This window comes from Haplochromis burtoni, unplaced genomic scaffold (assembly GCF_018398535.1).
Source record: "Haplochromis burtoni strain Fernald_Lab_line unplaced genomic scaffold, NCSU_Asbu1 Contig_95, whole genome shotgun sequence".
Classification (NCBI taxonomy): Eukaryota; Metazoa; Chordata; class Actinopteri; order Cichliformes; family Cichlidae; genus Haplochromis; species Haplochromis burtoni.
The window spans coordinates 1,691,074-1,717,610 of NW_024582456.1; the positions used below are offsets into that span (position 1 = coordinate 1,691,074).

The 26,537-nt window shown below is 40.4% G+C and overlaps 1 protein-coding gene across 5 annotated transcripts; it reads right to left on the bottom strand.

Annotated features, from left to right (window-relative positions):
* On the bottom strand, positions 1–26,537 carry fgfr1a (fibroblast growth factor receptor 1a). Of its 5 annotated transcripts, none has more exons than XM_005926980.3 (19): positions 26,206–26,537; positions 25,884–26,097; positions 21,901–22,081; positions 13,501–13,743; positions 12,854–12,943; positions 12,132–12,304; positions 10,177–10,300; positions 8,983–9,173; positions 7,276–7,420; positions 5,082–5,275; positions 4,472–4,617; positions 4,133–4,254; positions 3,588–3,698; positions 2,877–3,067; positions 2,676–2,798; positions 2,518–2,588; positions 2,275–2,412; positions 1,009–1,114; positions 1–904 (listed from the first exon to the last, which is right to left on the bottom strand). In XM_005926980.3, exons 3-19 carry the CDS (start codon positions 22,052–22,054, stop codon positions 728–730), a joined length of 2,499 nt encoding a protein of 832 aa, XP_005927042.1. In that variant the 5' UTR covers positions 22,055–22,081; positions 25,884–26,097; positions 26,206–26,537; the 3' UTR covers positions 1–727. The 5 variants fall into 5 exon arrangements, with proteins under 5 accessions (XP_005927042.1, XP_005927040.1, XP_005927041.1 ...); XM_005926978.3 differs by having other exon boundaries at positions 5,076–5,275; XM_005926979.3 differs by lacking the exon at positions 7,276–7,420 and adding an exon at positions 8,563–8,713.

A 26,537-nucleotide genomic window follows, 5' to 3' on the forward strand; every position in this document is an offset into this window, starting at 1 on the left:
GGGGGGTAACTCAGAGCTGTGACACAGTGAGCAAGAAAAATGGCCATGTAATTGTTATCAATTTTTAAAATACCCTCATGGAACAACTGCCCCTAAAGACTAAAGTCAAAAATGGATCAAGCAGAAGCATCCTTGTACAAAATAAAGTACGTCAATTATGGTAATAAAAATAAGAATACAGTGTAAATATATATTTGTATTCATAAATTCCTAACTGTATGTACAAGATGATAATGAGTGGTGCAGTGGACCACGGTGCTGCACATCTCTCTGTAGCATCTTCTCTGATTTGGTCTGAAAAGCAGAGTGCTGCCCTTCACCTCTGATCAAACACACATTGACAAACAAATAAACCCAAACATATAAAACCCCAACATAATCGGTCCCTTCAATCCTCCTGCCCGACTTCAGAATGCCCAGAGTGATGAGAAAAGTCAGGCTCTTTTCTGGTGCTGTGAGCCAGTAATACAAAGTGCTCATGAACACAGTCACCAACAAGAAGTGGGAAATGGCTGCAATCTGCAGTTCATGTGATCCAAGCAAGTTCAACAAGGTGTCTCCGAACTCCCTCTCCGCAAAGCACCAGTGGGTTTAAAAAATAAAATAAAAAAAACAATAATTATTTCTTTTCTTTTTAGCTTCATCTCTGGGAATATGGGGAGGAGTCCAACCCCGTGAGGCAGGGAGTGGAGAAAGTGTCAGTGTTGGTCTGAAAGAACAGGAGGTATCAGCGTTTCTTGATGGCTGCCCCATTGGAGTGAGGAGGGAACTTGGGCAGGCATGGCTCCTCCACTCCGGCATCATGCGAGAAAACAGAGTCCTCTCCAGACGAGCAGGTGGAGCTCCGGGTGTCCGGGTAGCTGGGCGAATATTGGTCCAAAGGTACTGAAAGCTCCAAATACTCCTGCAGTAAGAGGGAGGAAAAAAAGAAAAAAAATTAAGCATTGTACTCCCCCCCCAGACATATCTGCTGCTTCTGTGCTTGCTGAGGAGCGGACCACTACTGACCTGGTTGGATGTCATAGCTAGAGCACGATCCAGGTCCTCTACTAGTTGTTTGAATGTGGGTCTCTGAGAAGGCACAGCATGCCAGCAATCCCTCATCATCATATACCTGTGGAAATCAGCAAAATATATACATTTTAAAAATGACACCGCTTGGTTTTATCGTTCTAGCCGTCTGTCATTTCTCCTTACATTCTTAAACTCCAAATCAGAGATTGAATTTTAAACCTTCAAGGACTGAAAATTCATTCAATTTAACTGAAACTCAGCTGCAGCTGACAGTCCATCGCAGCTGGACAACATGTTTTAGCTGGAGATAATTCAGTGTTTAAGAGTTTCATTTCACCAGCACAGCAAAAGCATAAATAAAAAGTCAAAGCATCATTGCAATCGGCACGCCAGGATTTTTCCGATATACAAAAATGTGGGTAATGTAAATATAAATCCTAACTGTTTAAACCAAGCATGGAAAGTGTTAGAGGGTGTTTATTTTAAACATCATTTCCCACACAATTACACTACATTTGTCCATTTATATGCACTGTTACTTACATGCAAAAGGCGGCACTTTTGCACCACTTTACCAAATACCAAACAGCATTCTTTCTGCTATGAATCAGTTCCACGTTCTGTGGGTTCTAGAAAAGCAGAATGTGGACTATTGTGACCAACAGTAGCTTACAATGTTGGGGTTTTCTGTTCGATCTTGGGGAGAGATTCTAATTGGGTACTAAATGCATCCACTGGTAGGGAAACATGAGATGGGAAGGGCCAGTGCTCGCTGGTTAGCTATGACTGAAATTTCAAAATAAAAGTGAGGGAATCATCCACTAGTTTATTAAATTTTTATTATTATTTTTTAATTTGGATAAAAATAAAAACTGCAAAATGCACTTGGGCGACTGTGAGAGAGACATGTTAGACAACACCCACCTTCCTACTAAAAGGCATTACTTATCAGTGGCTTTGACTTTTAAATGACAAAGCAAATTGGACAAAATGCAATGCAAACAACCCACAGTCCTCAGTCGCTACGCTACTGATACATGAATAACATGGACCAGATACAGCGTAGCTCAGATCCTTGTTACATTTATGGGCTATAATCTGGAAGAAGGTAGTGATTTTTATAGTTTAGATTTATTAATTTAAAGAACATAAAATAAATGTGCCATTTCACATTTCCCTGTTTGCTTTACCTTTTCAAATATGAAAATGCTAGAAAAGTCTGCAGAACATTCTGGTTTTCTGTGTGTGGTGATTCCTTACAGCTCATGTGTACATGTTGAAGGCTTGTCCATACGGTGACCTTCCTTCAGCAGCTTGAACAGCTCTTCCACTGGAACGCCAGGATATGGAGAGCCTCCTAGTGTGAAGATTTCCCAAAGCAGCACCCCAAATGACCAGCTGGAGGAGGAAATAGGCGGGGCCATTTTAGTTTTCTGCACAACTAAATGTTAACTGCACTTTCCATCAAGGTTGAATTAGCAGAGTATGGCACAAGATACTCACACATCACTTTGGTGCGTGTATATTCGGTCAAACAGAGCCTCTGGAGCCATCCACTTCACTGGCAAACGACCCTTTAGGAAACATATGCACATTACTTTGCCATTTACAAAAACAAAAGGTTCATATGTGAATAACATGAAACAAATAAGGCCACTCACATTGGTGGTCTTCTTATAATAGTCGATGTGGTGGATATCTCTTGCTAGGCCAAAGTCAGCTATTTTCATCACATTGTCATCAGTTACCAAAACATTGCGAGCTGCAAGGTCTCTGTGGATGCACTGCAATGATAAAAGTAGACAATATTTTTAATAGATTTATTCATTTCTGAAAAGGTGAGCATTACTAGTTGTGGTTACCTTTTTGGAAGCCAAATACTCCATGCCCCGGGCCACTTGGTAAGCAAAGGACACCAGATCTTTGATAGACACATTCTCCACAGGAACTTGGTCAGGGTTGTAGCAGTACTCCATACCCGGCGGGCGGCGAGCTCGTAGATACTCACGCAAGTTGCCCTTGGATGCATATTCAACTATCACATATAGAGGACCTAAAATGATTGGAAGAAATCCAAGCGCAAGTCAGATTTTATGCAGGGTCAGTTCATACAGCTTCCCTGTACAAGGAAACAATCATTAAATTCATAAAACGATGCCATGCATTATTCAATTATAGATGAAGATTTCACAACAGAAATTATAGCGACACTAACGACAGCAAGGGCAGTAAGGACAATATAAACTACATGCGCAAGAGTGTGTATTTATAGCATGAGATAAGTTGAGTAAAATGAACAAAGAGCTTTGTGTAGCAGTGTGAAGGCAACAGAGCGATGTGCACAGCATGGTCATTAGAGACTAGTTTCCTTTAGTTTTTCGTCAGAGATGATTGGACAGAAATGACAGCAGCTGCGGTCGATTCAAACTGTGAGCTCGGAAGCTGGTGTCAGAATCATTTATGCATGCTTTTCTACACATCCCTCAGAGTAAGGTTCACAGCAACATTGTTATCTGAGGGGTGAGTGTGAGCAGAACAGGGCAGGTTGGCTGCAGCCCCCTAACTGGACCTACCATCCTGTGTGCAGGCTCCCAGCAGATTAATGATGTTCTTGTGCTTCCCAATGATCTTCATCATCTCCATCTCTGAAATAAGGTCTGACAAATCTTTCTCTGTTGCATCAGCTGTAAGATGAGGGAAATAAATTTCAATGATTAGTCCATGTTCTGTTTGCGAAAAGGCCAAAAAGGCCTCACAATAATCACCTTGCAAAGTATATACACCAACACTGGAGCTCGTAAGGAATTGGCTGCCGCCTGTGAAACACTCCCTGGGGAAAAGCACTTAAAGTGCGAGAGAATAAACAATACTTTCTCTGAATCTTCACACTATTTTATATAGGATGTCAAGGGTCCTAATAAATTTTTTACTTCACTCTCCAATTTGTACAATGGCTGGAATCCAGTGGCAAAATCTGTTAATCACTTTGTTCAAGCCTTCTCATTCCTGTTGCCTGGACTTGAGTTAAATTGATAACTCTACAGTGAAGAACTTGTTCCAGTTGAGCAAATCACTCTCCTCAAGCTACTGTGTACCCACTGAAGAACAATTTACTTACCTTTCAACATTTTGACTGCAACCTTGGTAACACGGTTTGGCTTTTCTTTGTCCAGACCAACCGCTTCCCCCATTACCACCTGGCCAAAGCATCCTTCTCCCAGTGGCTTCCCAAGAACAAGTCTACGGGGAGAAGAGGCACCAGACAGTTTTTCACACACAGTGCAGTTTGCCTCCAAATCGACTGTGTGTGAGATAAAGTCTTGCCTCAACTGAGGCCTGCAGTTTAAGTGGGTTGCATAAGATTACCTTGACAGCAACTTTTTTTTTGTCCATGTGAATGCTGCAACTTTACTTTACTCCATGTTCCTGATCTTTAAATGTTTAGCCCTAGACGTACCTGTCCCGAGGAAGCTCCCAGCGAGGATCTTGCGGCAGCTCACACTCGGACACTCCAGACAACATCGGAGAGCCACTGGAAGAGAGGCGGGAGGGACGGACTAGCATCACTCCAGAGTGGATGGAAGAACTTGAGTCCACAGACACCTGAGGTAAGAAACAGTGACATTACTCCTCTCACAGTGGAACCAACACTTTTAGGAGTTTGTATAGCAGAGAACAGGATAAAAAACACAACCAAACAAACAATAAAAGGTACCATGTAAAAACCACCCTTGTGGTCCAGGAATTGTGTACCATGCCAGGTCCAGAGTCTAAGCACTCCTTAAATAAATAAACTTACCTGATGTACAAGAACTCAAGGATCTACAATGAGCCTGAAAGCTCCATAAATACATTAAGTGTTAGGCTGGTACTGATAAAGGGGTACGGTGAAAATGTGCAATTAAGTCACAAACGTCAAACAAACACTGAAAATCTTTGAATTAAAAAATACACAAAACACACACAGACACACACACACACACACACACACCACACACACACACACACACACACACACACAAACGCTAAGTATAAATATTCCAAACCCCCTATCTACTTTCTGTTACCTGTCTGCGCAGAGGGATGCTTTTGGCCAGCTTGTGGACGGCTAGCTGACTGTTGAAGTCACTCTTCTTTGAGGAGGTGGTGCGAATCTTGACAATAATTGCAATTGCAATCATAACGGCTATGAAAAAGAAGCCCACACAGTAGATGACCACCTCTAGGTAGGTGTGGCTGGCTGGAGAGTAATGTGGGGGCGCTAGGTTTAAGGGGGCAGGGTGACAAGGAGCAGGGAGGGAAAAGGTCAGCTGTCATCAATAAACTGACTGCATACTCAAACACACCCATTTATCACAAATTAAAAACAGTCTACTCAAACACGCACCCACCCACCAACCCACACGTCTATGTCTAAAAGTCAGAGCCTTACACACCAAGGCATATGGGAATTGAACACCCCCAAACTCAAGGGTGTTACTTTAAATACTTTGTGTATTGAGGATATACCATAAGTTGCAGTGCAGAAATTTAGCTGGGAACCATTTTGTATTAATGACTATGTAAGAGTAACGGTGACAAAGACTCGGACTTTCACACAGAGTAGAGCACTTCACACATAATTATTCAGAACTGCCCATCATTTCGACATCAAAAAGTCTGTTTCCATTTGTAGGCCTAAAGCAGCAAACCACAAAGCATGAGCTCAGTGTGGTAATTTAACTGCTTCACTTGATCGATACAAAATGTATTTGGGACAACTTTTTTACAGAAAAAAAGAAAAAGAAAAGAAAAACATTGCAAATAAATAGATAAAAAGGCAAAACTTAAAAACAAATTTTATGGTTCAGATCTTGTTTTTTTCCTCCCAAACTGTGAAAACACCAACTTTTAGTCATACCAGTAAATAGGGGTATAATGGATTCCAGTTTTAGTAGGAGAAAAAAACGGTTTGATCATACATTGGTTTGGAATGTAGCTTTATAGTTAGGAGCTGGACATTAGGGATATTTGTTCCGAGTTTGTTTTTCTTATAGGAGAAAATTCTAGGAGCCAAAACCTGCGCTTCAAACTGCTTTGGCTCTTTATATTTGGGGGATATCCTTACTATGGTCACCTCAGGCATGCAGCTTTGGCTGATATTTGCAGAGGACAGCCAATCAAAATACAGCTGGCTTAAAATAATGGTGGCCTTTAAAGGGAAAGCTAAAATAGCTTGATTAAGGCAGAGGATGAACTCAGGGGCTACAGCACGAAAAGTTGCTCTAGTAGAATAAAAGAACAGAAATATAAATATAAAAACAAGGGCCAATTTAATGTCAGATTTTATTTTTTTAAAAATAAGACAGCTTGCTCATAGTGGATATAAATTCATGAAAGACTTACTCTAGTTTCCCATCGTCTACCCAAATTGCTTAATTTTGTATTTTAGATGAATATTTATATTCGGATAAGTTAAGAATTACCTATGAAAAATGCCTCCTCCTGCCTAGCTAGGAGGAGGGGAAACAAAACAAAAAAACCCACTCCAAATAATCTGTGCCATATGTTAAACCGTACATCTCAAACCAAAGATGCCATACCGACTGAAGTGTACAGTTACATCCCTAGCCAACACCAGCAACACAAGAGAGCTACACTTGTGTGAAGAAGTTGACTGACAAGCAGCTTGATAATTGGACAAATGCCCATTCCAGTCCTTAGGAATGAGACCATCCACTACAGCCAATTATCAAAACCAGCTGCTGCGCTCACAGCAGGAAATGACATCAGCAAAACATGTCATTTGTAGAGCTTGTCAAAGAAAATCACCTTAACAGCAAACCAAATGCAAACACCAATTAAAGGGAAGAACGGAAGAGACAGTTTGAAATGAAATCTTATCAGAGCTGCCAAACAACCCTTCTTTTTTAAAAAAAAGTGATCATTAAATGTATTCCTGCCTGGAAGACAAAACCCCCCCCAAAAAACCAAAAAAAAAAAACCTTTGGCCCTGGACAGTGCTTGGATTGTTTGGCATGTTCTGATATCATTTAAGAAACAGTAGAGCATGATTCATATTCGCCCATCTAAAGAATTTAGATGGAGCAGGAACCATGCTGAGCACAGAGAGAGAGCAAAGTTTTTTTTAGTATTTGTAATGTGCCCTGGCTTCCCCCTACACTTTTACCAGAACTGGTAAAAATGTGAAGGTGGACAGCCAGGCTTGCGTTGAAAAACGGAAGGAATGGGAATATAGAGGAGAGACAGAACCACTGATACCTTCAAAAACGGTCAACCATGCAGAGTGATGAGAGAACCCGATAGAATTGCCTGCCAAGCAGGTATACTCCCCAGCGTCATCAAAAGACACATTTCTCAGTTGAAGGACTTCCATTTCCTTGTCCGTGGTGTTAACGCCAGCGGTCTAGAAAATAACAAAGGAAGCACACCCAATAAGAGGCCCAAGAAGGAAAAAGGGACCACGAGTAAAGGATTCTGAAAGCGAAAGTGGATGGAGGAGCGTTCTCCTCCTTGATCCAACACCATCTGCCCAAAAAGATAACACCTAAAGCCCCTGCAGAGGACTGCTCAGAGAGAGCCCTCCTGTATCTGTTAGTGGAAAGATGGTTATGTTAAGTTTGTACTGTGGAACCCCACACAGGGCCACACCATCACCACATCAAATACCTTAGTCTCATCTCTACATGCAAGAGATGGGCATGGAAACTCCACAGCAGAACAGACCACACTTACAATGTATTTATAGCCCTGTGTTGAATCCATGTTATGTTATAGTTTACTTTGCTGCAGCAACATTGTGGGAATATATACCTGCTGACTGGTGCGACTGCTTTACTCTACAACTGCCAAAACTAGTGCTCAATTTGGCACTAATAAAAATAACAATGGTACTTCAACTGAAATTACTGCAGTACGGAAAAGTCATCAGAACTGATTGCCAGATATAGCTACAGCCCATTACATATAGTCTGCTTCACAGCAGTATCTTGTTGCAGATCAATACGCTGTGTTTACAAAGTGCATTGCTGCCAAGCATACCAATCACAGATATTATGAACTAGATTACCCCAACATGTAGTTACATTATGTGGCAGTGCCTGCAGGATAACAATATGGTTTTCTACTACACTGCAGAGACAGCGTAGATTTAAAAGAGGACTATAAATCAAGCTACAAATTCACAATCACACAAACTATAAACATTTGGGGGTGGGGTGGGGAGGGGGTGAACCATGTACGGAGGACTTTGAAGGGCAAGGGAGCGAGAGTAATGGAAGATGGCAAGAGAGGCCCTTATTAGGAGGGCATAGCACAGGATTGGGGCAGGAATGAGAATTGGTCCAACATAAACCTGAGACTAAACACTTTCAACTGTTCTGCTGGGAATTTTCCATAGCGTCATTTACAGTCAGGAGCACCAAGGATAGAGGAAGGGAGGGAGGAGAGAAACAGCTGAGGTTGTCTCAAGTTATGCGGGTCTAGTTTTTCCAGGTGGTCCTAGAAGCGCCTCCACTGTGTCGTCCTGTGCTACAGCGTGGTGGTTACCTGTGGGTTCATATCTGATGACAGTCAGCCAGGCCGACTGACTGACCCCTCCTATATAATTGGACACTTTACATATATACTCTCCGCTCTCCTCCTCTGTCACATTGTAGAGGGTCAGCACCTGAGCGTCCGAGCTATTGACCCCAGAATGCTGGAAACAAAAACAAGTTATGTGCAACACAGAATAAAAGGAGGTCGACACAGGATATCTGAGGGGTTTGTGTGGGTTATTTCACAGTTAAAATGGCAAACAATAAAACTTCACAGACAGTTCTTAACAGTTATAGAAAACGACTGGAGGAAATAAAAAAGTATTACAGAAAGTAACATACAAATTACTCCACGCTAAGGAATTTCACTTTTTATTTTTTAAGTGATGAATTTGGCCTGTTGCTTCAGGATGACAGACTAATCTCCTACCTTGAGGACGCGGACGTAAGGTAACCCATCTGGACCAGTACGGCTCCCATTGACCTCGATGTGTTTTAACCACTGAATGTGGGGCTGAGGGTCGCTGAACACCTTGCACTCAAACTCCACATCACTTCCTACTACTGCAGTGCGATTAGCTGGCAGGCCAGCCTGCAGGATGGGCCTGTGTGGAGAGCGCTCTGCAACAAAACCGGAAAAAACAGACAAATGTTACTTTTGACATTTGGTCATCAGTAAAGCAAGCGCATAATATAAAAAAAGCTGTGTGTACAAAAATGTGACTGATTTTCAAACAAAAGCTGATAACTACTGTCACCTGCTTTATTACTGGAAAATGACTGGGACTGAAGGCTCACTCATTTGGTTTGACGCTGTATTTTCAGGCTACACTTTATAAATTACACACCATAATGGAGATTTAATGTGAGTGCATCCTCAGCTATATGCTGGTTGTGTAATTATTAAGAGTTATCAGGCAGGAAAGCAAGTTAAATGCCTCCTCTGGTGCAGTTACGGTGAAGTGAAATGTTCTTGCAGACCCATTTTGATGACTAATAACTCTCCAAAGTAAACTTGCAGGCCAAGAACCTGGCAGGATATCAGCTGTGGAGGATTTCCTTACCGAGACATCCATGGGGGACTTTGAAAGCACTTGTGACAGTGCTTTCTCCACACTGTAGAACAATCTTAATGTTCATCAGGCTCAGATGCCTGAGGCTAGGAAAAGCCCAGGGGACACCAGTGGTGGAGGAAGTGGAACCATGATTTATAAAGCCCAATGGTGCAAGAGCGAGTCAAAGAGTAGGCCCTAGAGGAGTAATCACTTCTCTCTTCTACTTGTACCCATCACTTCTGCCACAAGTAATGCCTGTTTTAGACTTCTGCAGGGAATATTTGTAGACCCTGCTGCCATTCATGAGTCCTATGATTTTTTTTCCCCCCCCCCCCCATATTGAGACAACGATTGTTAAGTTTGCATGATCTCCTTGTGCCTGGTGGTTTGACGGACTGGGCAACGAGTCCAGGGAACACCCAATGTCAAGTGGAATACGGTCCAGATAAGTAGTTAGAAAACTAAGTGCTCACCAACTTGAGATTCACAAATGTTCAACAGGTGACTAAAACAACAATTGCAGTTTTACCGGAAAGTTACATACAATTAACAATTTCTACGAATCTTACCGACTACATCTAGCTGATAGGTGTGATTAATGCTGCCATACTTGTTTTCCACCACACAGGTATAGTTTCCCTTGTCAGAGGGCACTACAGATTCCATGATGATGGTCCACATATGGTCACGGACCTAAAAGTGATTTAGAGAAAAAAAGAAGTTAGTTTAATGTCTATAAAATAGCACTTGATGGCTAAAATGTAAATCTGAAGGAAGTAGTAACTTTATGGGTCAGTAACTGAAACATTAGATCTGGGTGGCGATTCTTTAATTTGCAGTAAATGTATTTATAAATGTATGTATAAATAAATAAATGTATTTATAAATTTAGTTTCAGCCAACCATAAAATACCTTAAAATAATGCGATATCCCACAATTTCTAAGATGTGACTTCAAAACTCAAATATTCAATAAAATGTTATTACAAATGAGGCAACAGAGATGTTGATCAGGAAAACATTCATCTGAATCCCCATCTGTTCTCTCCCAATATGAATGATCATAAATCACTTTTTTTTTTTTTTCATTTTAAAGCAATAGCTAATAATGAGGTGTGATGTGATGATAATAAGATAACACTACACTCTCTTCCTGTGACAAAGTTTTAATGCAGCAGATCTTTGTCCTACCCAACAGCTGCCATTGGAAATGGTTGTGTGTATATTTTTGCCCCAACATGTCTTATTAGCGCCAAATGATGTCTGGCTCCTTTTTTTCCTTAGACGTGTTATAATTTTTCCTACATAAATCTGCCAAGACCGGCAGTGTGTGATTAGCCAACAAACCTCTAAGGCAATGGCAACATCAAACATGCATGTATACAGACAGTTTCCCCTATTTAGCCCAAAAAAAAAAAAAAAAAAAAAAATTGTGAGGGAGTCCAGCTGCCTGCTGCCAGATGTGTTGTGCTTGGGTTCATACACATGTGGTCTACATTATTTCCTCCCTCCTGCACGTCGCCATGCAGACGATATGAACAATAGAAGCCCGACCATAAAATTAAGAAGTTTGGGAGATATGGTAGACGCCCCCAATCGCAGATGCAGACCTTTGCACCTGACTGAAAAGGGAGAAGGAAGAAAGAAGAAAGGAAGGGGGGGGGGGGAGGGGGTGGGGGGAGGGAGAGAAACCCAAAAAACACAAAAAAAACCCAGCATGGCAGTCCTATGGTTAAATGTGCTGCTTGGCTAGGTGGGGGACTTGGGGTGGGGCTGACCATGGCAGCAGGCAGCTGAGAGGAAACTCCTAAATGTGCCCCAGCTGGAGAGGGAGATGTGCAAGGGAAGCACAAGACAAGGCTGGACTAGCCCACACCTTGATGGGAAGAGCAGATGTAGGACAGGAGGAGGGCTGTTTCTTAGTGTCTGAACATGCACACATTCCACACCTGTGAGGGAAACTGCCACTGAATGTAGTTATTCACAGAGAATCCAACACTGTAATCTAAAAAGGAACTGTAATCCCATAAAATTACAATTTACCATGAAAATATTTAAAATGAAATCATATCAGGCAAGACATGTAATTAAATAATACCATAGTTTGTAATTAAAACTATTTTCAGTGATGTTTTATAAGAAGAACTTTTTTTGCCAGTCTGAGATCATGAGACGCAGAATTAGGACAGGCAATGTTTTCCTATATCCTAACGGGTCTAGGATTCCCCACCAAGTATTGCTATGACAAAAAAAGTTCCTATTGTAGCATAAGGTTTCATCCTGCATTGTTTCTCGGGTCAAGATATGAAAACCTGTCTCTCCTTTTTACTAACAGAAAAAGCTTAAGTACAAGGGACAGGGTGGTGATCTAATGTGAAGATGATATCACTGGGGGAAAAAAAACAAAAAATTAAAGAAATCTCCATTTGTATTGAGTGAATATGCAGAAATTAAGAAATATTAAGGACTGTGTAGAGCAGTATCGACATGAAATAGCTATTCACCAAATTCTTTAATTACTAACCTTGAACCCTCCAATACGATGGTCCCTTTTGAACTCCTTCCCATTCTTGTACCATTTCAAAGTTGGAGTTGGGTTGCCACTGGCCTGGCATTTAAACTTTACAGTTTTGCTGGCTGGAACAGCATGAAGCTTCTTTTCCATTTTTTCTGGATGAGCCCATTGTGGAGCCATTGCTAAGACAAATAAGGAGGAGAAAAAAGTCAGCAGGAATTTTATTATTTGAAAAATTACCTAAAAATAGTCTTGATACTCTTAATCCTAAATGATTTTTCTTGCCTCTGTTACACCACAATGTGCAAATCGCATTGGGAGATAAAGCTCTTGGAGACAAGAGTACAAAATAAGGTCAGCATGCTTGTCACGCTTCGAGGCTGCTGCATTCTTTGTGGGCAGAGCAAGCAGCAGCAGCAAAAAAAATGAAGCCAGAGTGTCTTAATTACTCTATAGACAAATTGGAGGACATCTGAGGTTAACCAAGATTAGTCACCAGAGACTATTTTTTGTGTAAAAGCTGTCACTGAGGTAGTAAAAACCCTCTGATTCAGAGTGAAATCATTTGCCCAGATGTGACCCACACACGTGGCGGTACGATAATTGAATTTTAAAGCTCTCAAATCACTGACCATTTCAGGTGATTACTCATACGCTTGTGACTTTATGTAGCTAATGCTGCTGCAACAAATGGTCACTGCTGATTCACCTAAAGAGCTCAGCACACTTACGCATCAGCTTTTGACTGCCCAGCAGTTTGTTTTCCTCCGATGAGGACTCTTCACCATCGTCATCGTCCTCAGATGAAGCCGAGATATGAACTATTAAACAGGAAGTAATTTAAGAACAACTCAATTTATTCTTAATCACAACACTTCAGCAGCAATTAAACATTTAAAACATTTTTCAAAAATGTCACATTTATGAATTAACAGACCGAGGGAATGATGGGTACAGTTTACACTAAACAAAGCATATGCCAAGTAGCATCAGTAAGTGGTACAACACTTCACTTTGTTATAAAATCAGTTCTTTCTTGTGATTTGATTGTAATTTTAATATATAGTATTAATATCATACATTGTAAAAGCATGTGAAAGTGCCATATGCCGAATAAACACCAGGGGTTCCTAATGAAGACATAAGTCACACATCATCTGCTAGTCATAGCAAATGAAACCTGGCTTTGTTGCTCTGTGACTCAACACTACATGTTACACTGTAGTAAAATGTAACAGCACAAAACTCTTGAAACAAAATATGCAAAAACAGATTAATTGCTTGCTGGTCATTTAGCTGTTGTGACATAGCCGCCAAAGTACTATCATACCAAGGGGCATTTATTCCATCGTTCTGCACAGAACAATGGTAACCTTACCGGTCACGTTGAAGTAGATGCTGTGGTTGCCAAAGGTGGTGCATATGTACAGGCCGGAGTCAGTAAGCTCCACAGACTCGATCTCCAGCTGGCCATTGCGGATACGTGTATGTTCTCCATCCACTACAGCCACATGGTCTTTGGTCCAGTTGACAGCATGGAGGTAGTCCTTGGCAGAGCAACTGAGATCGAGACGATCCCCAATGGAAAGGGTGTACAGCTCTGCTTGCGTTTCCACAGATACTACAGAGGAATGAAGGAAGTTCTACTTAGCAGCTATACAACACTGTGACTTTATGCTTTCAGTCATTCAATCACACAGATTCATGAACAGAGGGGAAAAGAGGAAAAACAAATAAAACTACTGTCACCAGAAACCCCCCAAAACCAATCAAAAACAATGGTTTATTTCGATTCGGGGGAAAAAAAAAAAAAAAAAAAAGGACCATCTCTGTACTGTAAACTTCAGAAATACAACCAGTTGATTTTCTTCCATCATAGCATCTCCGCAACTGCTCTCCCAAATTAAATTGCATCCCAGTCAAGGCCCTATCTTGAGGCAGGCAAGGAGCTACTTGGGAAGAGGAAGGTGAAATTCAATTAGAGGAATGAAGGGAGGGGAGGTGTCATGAAGCAAGCCACCTGAGCCCCCCTGTTCTAAATGACTACATAGTACACAAGGAGGAGGGAGGTAACCCAATTATGCTGACATGTTGTCCATCATGTGGTGTTATAGCGGTAAAGCTCGTCACTGACCAACGCACTTTAGAGTCACACTTCCTGGCCAAAAGGTACACTAGCAAAATTATCTAAGTGAAATGGTTAACTTTATTATTTGAGCCTCTCACATCCAGAGTCAGTGTCAGTAAATACCAGTTTTTCAAAGCCTAAAATGATATCTTACCACCTTTCTTTATGTGAAACAATAAATTAAAATCATTAAGTTATTTAAATACTTTTAAATTCATGTAAATTGACTAATTGAATAACTGACCAATCACTGCATCTCTAATTAGCATCTCCTTCCATCTAAGGAAGAATAAAAGCTTAAACAACAGTAATCATACTTGACCTGCTTCTCCATTTTCTACGTAGTCCCTTCCGCATTATGACAGAAACTGAATTATCCCAGAGTGGTGAAAGACCCCCGCCTCAAGACGTGATTATTCTACACCTCTCAATGCACACTGTTTTATAAACACTACCTACTGATCAAAACAGGAAGCACATCTACACCAAATAACCTCAGGACAACATCAGCTAACCTGACTAATCCCTCCCAGCATAACAAAAGACTCCAAACAATAAAGGGGAAGAGGGAGCAGAGAGAGCAGGCTAGTGAGCATGTGCACAGGAGCGAGCAAGAGAGGGCCTGCAGTGGCAGGTTCTAGTGCCAGTTGCTATGGTGACCCCACTTGGGCCTAGTTAAGGTATTTCCTGGATCACATATGTCTGACAGGCTCTTAATCCCAGCAGGAAAAGGGGCCAGGGGGTAGGATCAACTTTCTCCTCAAAAACAAAACTGAAGTGGGGAAAGCAGAGGAGAAATTTAGATTACGTCCACATTAAGCTCGTGCTAAATCTGAAAATGCCGTTTTCATGTGAGAGCTATTAGCTTTCACATTAGTCGCATTTCCCCTACAGTAACGATGTAGCTGCTTCAGCCAGTTTCCACTGCATTGTGGGATCTAGACTCTCACAGTGACATAAGTGCAGCTTTGACCATAATCCGATTGAGCAAACAAAAAACGATGCAAGTTAATGTAAGTGTAGATCTCAGAGAGCAAAACGCTAGTAGAGAGAACGAAGATAGTTTCTGCTTATTGGTCATATGTGGCAAATTACTGTGATGTCATTTATGAAAGTAGCAGTGAGATGAATATTTGATCTTTTTTTTAATGTACTGCTTGTCCCTGATTTAGAGGAATTATGCCTCTTTTCCACTGGTACCTACTCGGTTCAGCTTGACTCAACTTTTAGCATTTTCTATTAGGGGTAGTTCCTGGTATCAGTTACTTATCAAGTACCTGCTCGGCCGAGGTTCCAAGCTAGCTGAGACCATCTGAAAATTTAACGCCAGACTTTATGCCACCAACTGGCTAGTCAATGGTGGCACGCACTCAACGAGTCATGTGAACGACCCCAAAGTAGCTAACTTTTTCTTCTTCATAAACTGCCTAGTTTAGAAAATGACCTTTAACCCTCTTTACACCATAACTAGTTTGTGTACACAGTATATTTTAACAAAGACATTTAGCAATAAATCAGGAATAAAAATATGCTAACCAGCATTAATCTATTGACAGGCTGTCACATCACCATTTAGCTCATAATGCTGGGTGTAAGGCGTCCACAACTACTTATTCTGAAGGAGACTGTAAAACTTTGTGAAAGGAGACAAATCAATGAAATAAAGCTCACTCAAAAATGACAGAAACACTAAGGAGACTTGAGGATTTCCAGAACTTTTCCGCTGGTAAGTGTTGCATAATATTAGCTAAACAACATCTGGTTATAAACCATCTTGTTTTCAGCCATCTATACACAAGAAAGTCACATGTCTAACTTACTGAAAACTCAGCAACTGCAACATTGGAAAGAAGCACATTTTCATGTGCAGGAGCCCTGCCTTAAGTGATTTGAGGTTGATCTGTAGAGACTCCTCTCTATAGTGACAAAACTGAACATGGACAAATAGCACTCCTTATCTTAAACGGCATCATAGCAAGTATGTATTAGGGCACAGCTAATCATTTCATAATTGGGACGTTGCCTGATAAAAATCAACACAAGCTACGCTTTACCACTGTCATTATCTAATGCCTGTCTGAGACCCAACATCACACAGTGCATTACTCTGCCAAGAGTCCACTGCACCTATGTTAAGTGTGCTCCTCTGCTTTTCAACCACAGTCCTGTGTTTTACAAACAAATTTGATCACATTTTTCTGAAAAAGTATAAAGCCAGATTACAGACCAGAAACATGACATGTTAGGACACTACAGTACTGATGCAATACAGATTTTATAATCCAGGTTATTGGCACCAGCTGTTTACCTTCTATAAATCTAAAATGGCGAGAGAAAAAGAAAGAAAAAAGAAAAGCATCTCTAGATGCCGTGTCCCAGTCAGTTTAAATGAACGTTATGTGTATGCTCGTGCACCAAGAAACAGGCAGAAAGTTGTCTTTGATGTTTGAAAAATATTCAGTGTCGTAAACAGACAGATTTTGATGTTTAGGTTGCATAAAAGATTAAAGCTGAGGAAACTGTTTGATATGGACACAGTGATAGTGACCAGCTATAGCTTTGCACATGGACACAATGTTTCTGCACAGTGACGTTTCTGTCCCTGCCCTCCAAACGGAGATGCCACTGATAAGACTGTCAACATCCCAGTTGTTAATGTGACTGCAGACATCGTAAAACACCCATAAAGCTGTAAAATTTACTCGTTTTATTGTAGGGCACGGTCAGGACAGTGTGTGCTTCTTTGCCAACCATCTCAAAACTAATCATGTAAACGCGTTTTTAGCAAACGAACCCAATCGTTTTCTAAAAATAAAGTCAGAGCCAACATTATTTTCCTGTGTAAATGCCTTGCTGCCACATAGCTGAACTTCTATCACAAAATATTGTTTCAATTCTTCATGCAGAGGTAAGTACCTCTGGATTTGCAGATGTTTCATCTCAGTTAATCTGCCTGCAACTATGATTGGATTAAAAAGGATCAAGCGCCATAGTTTCAGAAAGCAACCCACCTGGAAAAGCCATCCATGGGTCCTTTTACCCAACTGGAAAAATTGACTGACATCATTTAAAATCAGCCTAATTACACAAATTATGAAAGGAATTCTGGTCAAGAAGAACATAGTGAGAGGCGTTTAAACAAGGGGCGGAAAGCTCACTAGCCCGAACATGCAAAACTAACTAAAAGGGGCGAGTTGGCGCCAGTCTGTGGAACTTTCTCTGACTACAACATAGGAAGCAATATGCCGCGTGAATGACTTCTGGGATTTCCTGCTCTCACTGAAGTGATGGTTGAATGCAGGAAAGTCAGACTAGTTGAGGCTCTGCTGTGGCAGACAGAAATGGCTATGTAAGTTTCCTTTGCTGATTTGACCACACCAGAGCGAAAGGGTGGGTGATGTAGAGAGGGAACTGATAAGAGACAATAGTAGCTCTGGCAGGAAGCAAAAGAATAGGACAATGCCCATTAGCAAGCTCCCAAAGAGTGAGTGTCCTTCCTTAAAGCACTCCAGTGGAGGACCTCTTCATTCTTAAATGAACCATTGGCAATCAGCATGGATTGACGGTGGGGGGCTACAAGGGTTACTGTGTGCAAAGCAAAGTTGGTGCAGTGTCATTCAAATTAGTTCAGCTACATTTAGCCTCATATTGTCTTTAAAGGAGAAAAACACAAAAAACACAAGATCTCAAAAGAACCTAGCTATGTTCTGTGTTTTAAGATTTTTGTGTTTGAAAGATTTTGCGGGGCTTTCCATAGCTCTAAAAGGGGCCTTTTGGGGGGGTGACCATGCAAGACAGTGAGCATGATTAGTCCATGTACAGTAAATGCAAGGAGGCTGTGTTCCCCCATTTGTAGGAGTATTACTTTTCTCCTATATCACAGTTCTGTCTTTTATCAGTGGTTTGGATTTAACCATTTTCCTTTTAAAAAAAAAAAAAAAAAAAAAAAAAAAAAAACACAAACAAAAAAAAACAAAAACTCAGCCCTGGTTTCATAACTTCTCTCCCCCCCATTGGAGAGATCTATTCATTTTCCTTTCATGCTTGACTGATTAACTAGACTACACAAGTTCTACATGATAAAACAGAATTGGGGGTACATTCAGGCAAAAGAGACTAAAAGACTGACATGGTTGTTTTAGCATCTAATCCAAAACCATTATCACCAAACATCAGCAAAGAAGTCAAATGTTTTAGCTCAGAAAGAAAACTACAATTAAGAGATTGCCTTTGAAACCGCAGGGAAATTCCAGCACTGCCTCACGTTGGATTATAAAAGACTCCACAGGCGCCAACTTCACAGTTCAGGCCTTGAGAAAATAATGCAGCTTATCTAGCTTATCAAGTATATCATATCTTGTGGCTAAAATATAGTAGCTGTGGATGAGAGGGGGAACTTACTGCTAGAAGTCAAAAATTGTTATTTATGTCAGTGTTTTATATGCTCAGCACTTGCTTGATAAACTGCTGGAGAGGATAAGACTGGCTTATTTTATATTCTCAACGAATAATTTGTGTCAGAAAATGGGGGTGGCTGAAGCCTTTTTGGGGGAAGCAAAAATTCGTCTTGGCAGGAAAAACAAAACAAAACAAAACAAAACAAAACAAAACAAAAACAAAAACAAAAAAAAAAACAACACACCCCACTATGAATTTACTCAGGTCAAAAGCAATCTCACAGAATCACTGCTTTCCTCAGACATTACCCTACAGAGGTAATGTCTGACATTAAGCTCAGACATTGTTTAACCTGCCAGCTCCCCAGTGTGTGTGATGTCCATCTATAGCACAGCTGACAATCTGAAAAATTCACTGCTAGTGAGTCGACAGCCACTGCGCGTGGTACACAGTCAGTACCCTCTCCTAAACTAATTCTAGTATTTCCAGTAGATGTCTTGATGCATGCTTAATCCAGGTAAGTATTCCCAAAATTACTGTCTGGACGTAGCATTTTCAGTGGGAGAAACGTTTCGTCACTCATCCACTGAAAATGCTACGTCCAGATGAAAAGAATCAACTCTTAGGGTTTCCAGTAGATGCTGCATGTGAACTTAACTGCCCTGGCATTTTCCCCAACTTCATGTAATAAGAAAGCTCAAGTTTTTTAAATCCCAACTGGGAGAGAGAGAAAAACAAAACCCAAACAAGCAGATCAAGATACAATACTGAATAGAAAAATTATTTATTACACTTCAGTCAAGTAATGAAGGCCACAAACATTTCTTATGTGAGGTTTATTAGGGTAAGTTGGACTGGGCTATTTAACAGTTACCATCTTTACATAGAAATAAGATCATGCTTTTATCCATTTTTCTCATTTTACATTGAAATTCCAGTTACCAAATCCAACTGTATAAAACAAATGAGTGGTGCCAATTTTAAGTCCAGTTATTTAGTTACATAGTTATTTTCCCCGGTAAATCACACCATCCTAAATTTATCTGCATTACACACAGCAGTGCTCTATGGAAGAAAGCTGAATGAAGGTATACTTTTAGTCAGAACATTTTGTAAATGTTAGTACAGGTTTAATTTTTTCCAACACAGCTTTATTCATGTTAGTTGTAATTGGCAAGTTTCTAAACCAACCTAAATTGGTTAATGACACATGGATGGCAAAGCCTGGCAGGATTAGTGTATGCTAGTGGCTGTTGTGCTGTTTAAATCCAGCATTTGACCATGCTACTATTGTCTATATGAGCAAGAGGCATGTACATGAACAACCACATGATCTTTTTGAGGCTTCTTAGTATAGAGCCAGATCATTTCTGAAACAGTACAAGTGCTCTTTATTTAACAAACAAAATATACACATTCAACTGAAAATGGTGCCAAGTGTGGAAGTAGCCTTAAACTTCCTGTGTGAACAGCAGTCTCAACAGAATACTTAAAAAGTCTGATATGAATGCAAAGCGACTTCACACGAAAACTGGTCTTTAGTCTTACGCTAGCGTCAGCAGAGCTTTGCTCCTCTGGGCTTTCATTTCTGTCTGAAAAAGAGTCTTACTCAAGACTGTGGCAGCTCTGGTTTATAAAAGCTTAAGGGTCAGTGCTTTTCTACTCTGACAGACAGCACAAGATGGAGTCAAACAAATCCACAGAGAAAGAAATAACTTCCAGACAATGAACTGTCAGAAAGAGAGCAATTAAACAAACATAAGAAGATCCAAATGATTTTAAAGATAGTGTAAAAACATAAACAAAACAGTAAAAGTTGCTTCAAGTGCTCAAAATGAAGGAAAGTTTAAGTCCTTCACATGACCTCCTGAGAAATTCAAGGTACTTAGTTTGTTCAGGGAATACTCTTTTCTTATGTGAACAACACCCAGCAAAACACAATAAGACAAACAATGGAGCATACATTAAAAAAAAAAACAAAAAAAACAAAAAACAAAACAAAAAAAACAGAACATTTCCATATAACTATTTTGTTTCTCCACCCCAGACAAAAGGAATGCAACCAAATGCCTCTGCTGTGATTGTTCGTCGACAGCTGAAGCCATCCCTAACCCAGCAGGGAAACAGGGGGGGGGGGACCAAGCCCAAGCAAAAGTCAGTGGGTAAGCAAGAGGAAAAGCAATGAGGTGCATAGATAGTACCTGGCCATTTGGTGATCAAGAATGGGTGGAGTGTAAATGAAAGACAAACCCCCCACACCCTGGTGGAAATTTATGGCTCACCTTGGAAGAAAAACATGCTCCCTGAAAGCCCATCCTTAAGGGTTTCATGTAGCATAGCATCTTTTTTCAAAAACAGGCTAATTTATAGTTCCCTGGCAGTTAACTCCTCTTTCAGTGACAACAAATACCTTTTCATTACAAAGGAGGACTGCTAGGTAGTAGAGCTGCCCTTGGAATACAGATGGAAGTCATTTAGTCCTCACTGTCCCATTGCTAGCTTAAACATAGAAACACCAGGTTTATTTTAGGGCTTAAAACCCCAAAGAGACCCTTGTGCGTAATTACTTCCATTATAATGCTAGGCGTTTATCATATTCTTTTGCTGCTCTCTACTTCCGACTTCAGAGTGTAAACATCCAAACCCATTTACCCACAAGTCGAGGCAGCTATTACACCGCTGGACTGTGTCCAAGAAACACATTTTTAAGGATTTGATTTCAGTGCCTCTTTCCCCTTTTCAGAACAGAGCTTGTGTAACCGCAAGACTGGGCTAAATTCTTCACAGAAAGTCTCATGGTAATAGTTTCCAGTTTAGATTGTTTTTGTGTGTGCCATTTTAAGTGTGGTGTGTAAGATTTTTTTTTGTGAATACACTTCTAAAAACATTGAAGGAACTGGTTTGAATAGGCAGAAAAAGGCATTAGTAATAAATTAGTAAGAAACAGTTGTATTACACATGACGCAGTAGAGAGCGATTAAACAACTCAAACTCAGGCAAACGGGGGTGGTGAGGGAGCACTGACGGTGTAAAGGACAGGCTTCACAAAAGTCTGGAGTGTGTTAGGATTACATTCCTGTACAAAGAACAAAGCTTTGGCTTATCAATGAACTGCTTCTCAAGCCAAGAGTCAGGAAAAGTCACACTTAATAAGTTTATAAAGTTCAACCGTTACACAATCTTTAATAATACTACACCCAGAACTTCAGAAAACCCAAGTCTAATTAGCTTTAATTTAGTAAGGCATCTTACCTTCATCAGTGCTGGCAGGCCGGCACTGGGTCCTTAAAACTTGAGCAAATAAAGCCAGAAACAGAAGTATACTTGGCCTCATCAGCATCCTGCTGAGGGAGCTACGACTGTTTGCTTTTGTGCGACTGGAACTCCATTCAGGTGTTTGGGACATCAGCAGCAGTGCATCCACAGTCCACAGCTTAAAAAAATAAAAATAATAATAATTAAATACATATAAATTTATGACATTATCAAGCTTTAACTCTTCACAAGTTTGTTCTCAGTAATAATATTTATTTCTTTTAAATGTATCAAAATCAGTTCATTGTCCAAGATATTTCAGTGTAAAACAGTTCAGGAAGCTAAACTGAACTAGCAAAACCTGATGTGAGAACAGCAAAATAAACTCTAACACATTAAATGTTTGTTGACAAGGAATTTCCATGACCACAAAGAAGAAAAAAAAAAAGTAGAGAATATTCTGTATGTTTAAGAGGTTTGAGGTAGATAATTCAGTATTTAGGCCTGCTTGCAGAAAACCATGATAAGAAACTGCAGTGCTCCAGACTCCCACTGATAACTTAAATGTTGGATGTGTCATGCTCAGTTCACAGGAATGTAATGCCTTTGATGTTTTCAATTCGAAGTAGCAATTTAAGTCTTGAAATCTTAAAGATTGTCATTGCACCCCGACAACAACATAGCAAGGTTTGTCATTTTAGGTGCTTGTATTGTACCCCCCTTATGCACATCTGCTTAAATCATTGCCTCTGCAGCATCTGGCCACACAGATTAACACTTGCTCATAATCTGCTTCACAGAATTTGTTAAAGACAAAAGGGAGAAGAAAAAAAAAGATCCAACATACTACAGCCTGTTATGTGACACCCTTATTGAGAAAGACTGTCAGGCCATCATTTCCAGAGAGGGAAACAGAAGATCTATCACCCAACAGTTGGTTTTATTTCCCAAACCCAGAATGACACCCGCTACAGCAATTTGCTCACATAACCTGCTAATAAGTGTCAAAGACAAGACTTGGATGACAGACTTTGCCAACTTTAAAAACCAATCGTTCTGTAAAAACACAAAGAGATGAAAAAAAAGAGAAAAAGAAGCTTGGTTAATATTTTCACAAAGTCCAGCACAGAGGCAGCTGTGATTTTCTTTAAGGGGTAATCACTTGTATGAGTGTTCCCTGACTGAAGCCGTCATTGTGTTCTCCTAAAACCAATTCAATTTCACTTTCCAAGAATGGCCTAGTGTTCCAGCAGCTGAGCTGGGTCAGGGGGGGTCCAAGAGGGATAAAGAAGCTTGGTCATCTCTACTCCAAGCTGTGAGTCAGTGTTTGGGATGCCTCCAAGAAAATGCTTCTGCTGCCGGACAGAAGGAACCGCAACGAGCAGCCGACCACGTTCCCCAGCCCCTCGTCACTACGACAATATTTGGAAGGAGGAGGAAATCGCTTTTTCAAAGCGTGACAGGACACTTTGTCATAGTCCGCGCCCTTGGGAGCACTAGTCAGACATGCACTGTCTTACTATGCACACCCAAGGCATGCTGGTCTTGAACTTGCGATTTGAGACTGAACCACACACTGGCAGCCTGACAATAATGACTCAAAGTCACCATTTTCAGTTTATTACTCAATAGGAAAATATGCCACCTCATTTTTTTTCCTCCTTTGAAAAATTTCATCCATCAATTTTGTGCTTTTTCAATTCATCTGGTACTATATTTTATAAATAGTACAAATAATAAACTTTGTGTCTGGTATGTGAATATTTTAAAAGAGTACATATTAGAGTGCACACTAGAATGAAAAACATGACATTTGTCTACAAAGAAAAAAAAGAAAAAAGCAGCCCATGTCATTTACATTTGAAAATGAAGAAATTATCATTTCCAGGTAAAAATAAAGTTGATTTGAACACATTGAGTATATTCATGTCAATTATTCCCCCATTTAATAAATAAAAATGAAGAACTCTGTCTTAATGATGGCACAATGGGCTAAATGAAGAAAACACCTATCAAATATCTAACTCTCAAACACTAAAGTCCTGTACTGTTGCAACTAAAACTCGCCTAATAGTTGGGGTGGATGAAAGTGTATAAACATCTTCTTAAAATCTTACATCAAGATTGAAATGCAAATCTCCACTCTTTGGTAGTAGCAGCATTTAACTGACACGCAAAGACCAGTACCGGTCTAATAATTTGGTTTTACATAGGTCCTTTTAATTCAATAACCAGTTTTTATACCTTTTGAGGCCAAAATTCAAAAGGAGTGCAGAAAGACATTTAGCTTGTAAACAAGGACTGCTTGGGAAATAAATACAGCCAGAGAACTGGCATTACAGAAAAGGCACATATCCAAATGTTTGTTCACCAACTGATTTATCCACTCTTAAAAGATAAAAGCATTTCCCTGAACACTGGCAGCGCAGAGAGAACTTACACTAAACAAATTAAAAACACACACGAGACAGCTTTTCTCATTATATTAAGACAAAGGTTTCAGGCAAACCTAAAAACATGACCCACACCATAATTACATTTCACTGTCCATCCATGCAGAAAATTCCTCAGCTCCCAAATTCTGTAGCCCCCCTTCCAGTTTAGTGTGCACTTCCAGTCAGCAGCAGGCCAGTCTGCACATGGTCGCAAATTCAGGGGAAGAAGAGCATCAGACCATTACCCTAAAGCTACCGTTTTCACAAAAACACAGACTGCCTTTTTTTTGCTGCTGTTGTTGTTGTCGTCATCGTCATTTTCTGTGCAGCCATGCAATCTGACTCACAGGTTCTCCACCATGGCGAGAGATCAGGTGTCACGAGATTACAGTCAAAAGTAAAGACCATTTGAATCTGACACTGCCATTTGGTTAACACTTTAACCCAAACTGCTTCTCAGGGCTGCTCAGTATGTGTGACTGTTTATCTTCTCTGCCACCCCCACCACATACACACATTTTAAGAAACAAAACTCCTAACCATGGCAGCATGAGTACAACAGATTCCACACAAGATGTTGAGCAAGTCACTGTTTAAAAAAAAATGTTTCAAGGTAAACACTGCAATCCCTCAACCAAATTTATTTATGGCAAATACAAACATACAGCTCAGGTGACAATAATTCTGCCAGGGAGAGCAGCAGCCTAGTAAATTAAAGGGCTCTGGAAAAATAAACAAAACTTTTCCACCCTGGTGAAGTCCCTGTGGACTAAACCATCCATCTTCTCCCTCTGCTTTTATAACATTTCGAGCACCACGCTGCATCTAATTGGCCCCTTCAGATCCAGCCTTCATGACAGAAAAAGTAATGATGGGCAAAACCTTAAAATTTAAAAAATGAAATAAAACAATAAAAAAAAAAGTAATCAAACAACATTTCTAAATAAGTCACACCTTTTTTCAATAAAGGAAAGAAACAAACAAATGTTGGAGATTACACTGAAGTGTTATGTATCCGCTAAACCAAACTCGTTAAATAGGAATAATAGCATCACATGTAGTTTGAGCATTTGCTGTTGTTGTTTTTTTAAGTGTTCTCCTTGATGTAGTTAGAATTTATCCAAGAAACTTATCTAATGTGATTAAAGGCGCCTGCTGTGGCTGTAGACAGAAACCCAAACCAGTTTTAGCAGGCCTCTAGGCAACGTTTTGGCTCTTTTAACGCTTGTACTCTCACATTTTAAAGCATGGTTGGAGATTTTGTGGGTGTTGCACCCCATGAAAACTGTTCTTCCCTTCAAAGAGCAACATGCCTACAAAAAACAAAACACAAAACACTAAATTCTTGCCCAAAGACCATTTACTCAAGTGTAACATGTGGTTAAATGTCTGCTTGCCCAGTTCTTTAATTAACTTCCACTCAGGGTCCTGCAATAACGTTAAAACAGCGCAATAGCAAACAACAGCTAAGCCCCCTTTTAGCACGTAAACAAGTAGTAAAATGAAGCTAAATCAAGGAGTGAAGGAATAAAACGACCAGCTCACCTTACTGGCGGGGAGCCGTGAAACAGCCAGCCTCGGTGAGATAAGGAAGACTCATGAGCTGAGATTGGATGGAGGAAAACCTCCCCGAAAACTGTTTATCCAGACTTATCCCACTAACGAAGCTCGACGTTTAGCTAACAGGTTTGCGCATATTTTTCGCCCTTCTTCTTCTTTTAAACAAACTTTCCGACAGAAGAAGGGGAAAAAAGTTCAACTAAAAAAAAGAAGAAAGAGAGAAAGATAATCAATTGAGCGGAAAAACTTCTTAAATGGTGTTAAATTGTGGAGTTTTAACTTCTAACGTCTTTTCTCCCTTTCTTACCTGGGTAAACACGTCCGAAGAAACTACGAGAGCGCAGGCTATGCAGCAGTTTCCAGCAGTCCCTTTATCCCAAAAGGCTTCGCTTGCAATGAAATTCAGTCTCCCCACTTCAGAAAACTGTCCTAAAGTTGTTCAACTCGCTCTAACACAATATCCGAACACGAAATATCCTCCAGTCTTATACATATATTTATTTTTATACAAAAGAACAGCGCTTAAATCAATCCTAGAAAGTATTTCGACCGTTCCCGGCGGAGAGGTACGGCTAAACAACGAGAGTCCGAGCAGTTCCACACCTCCCCCCTTAAATCAGAGAATATGCGTATCCTCCG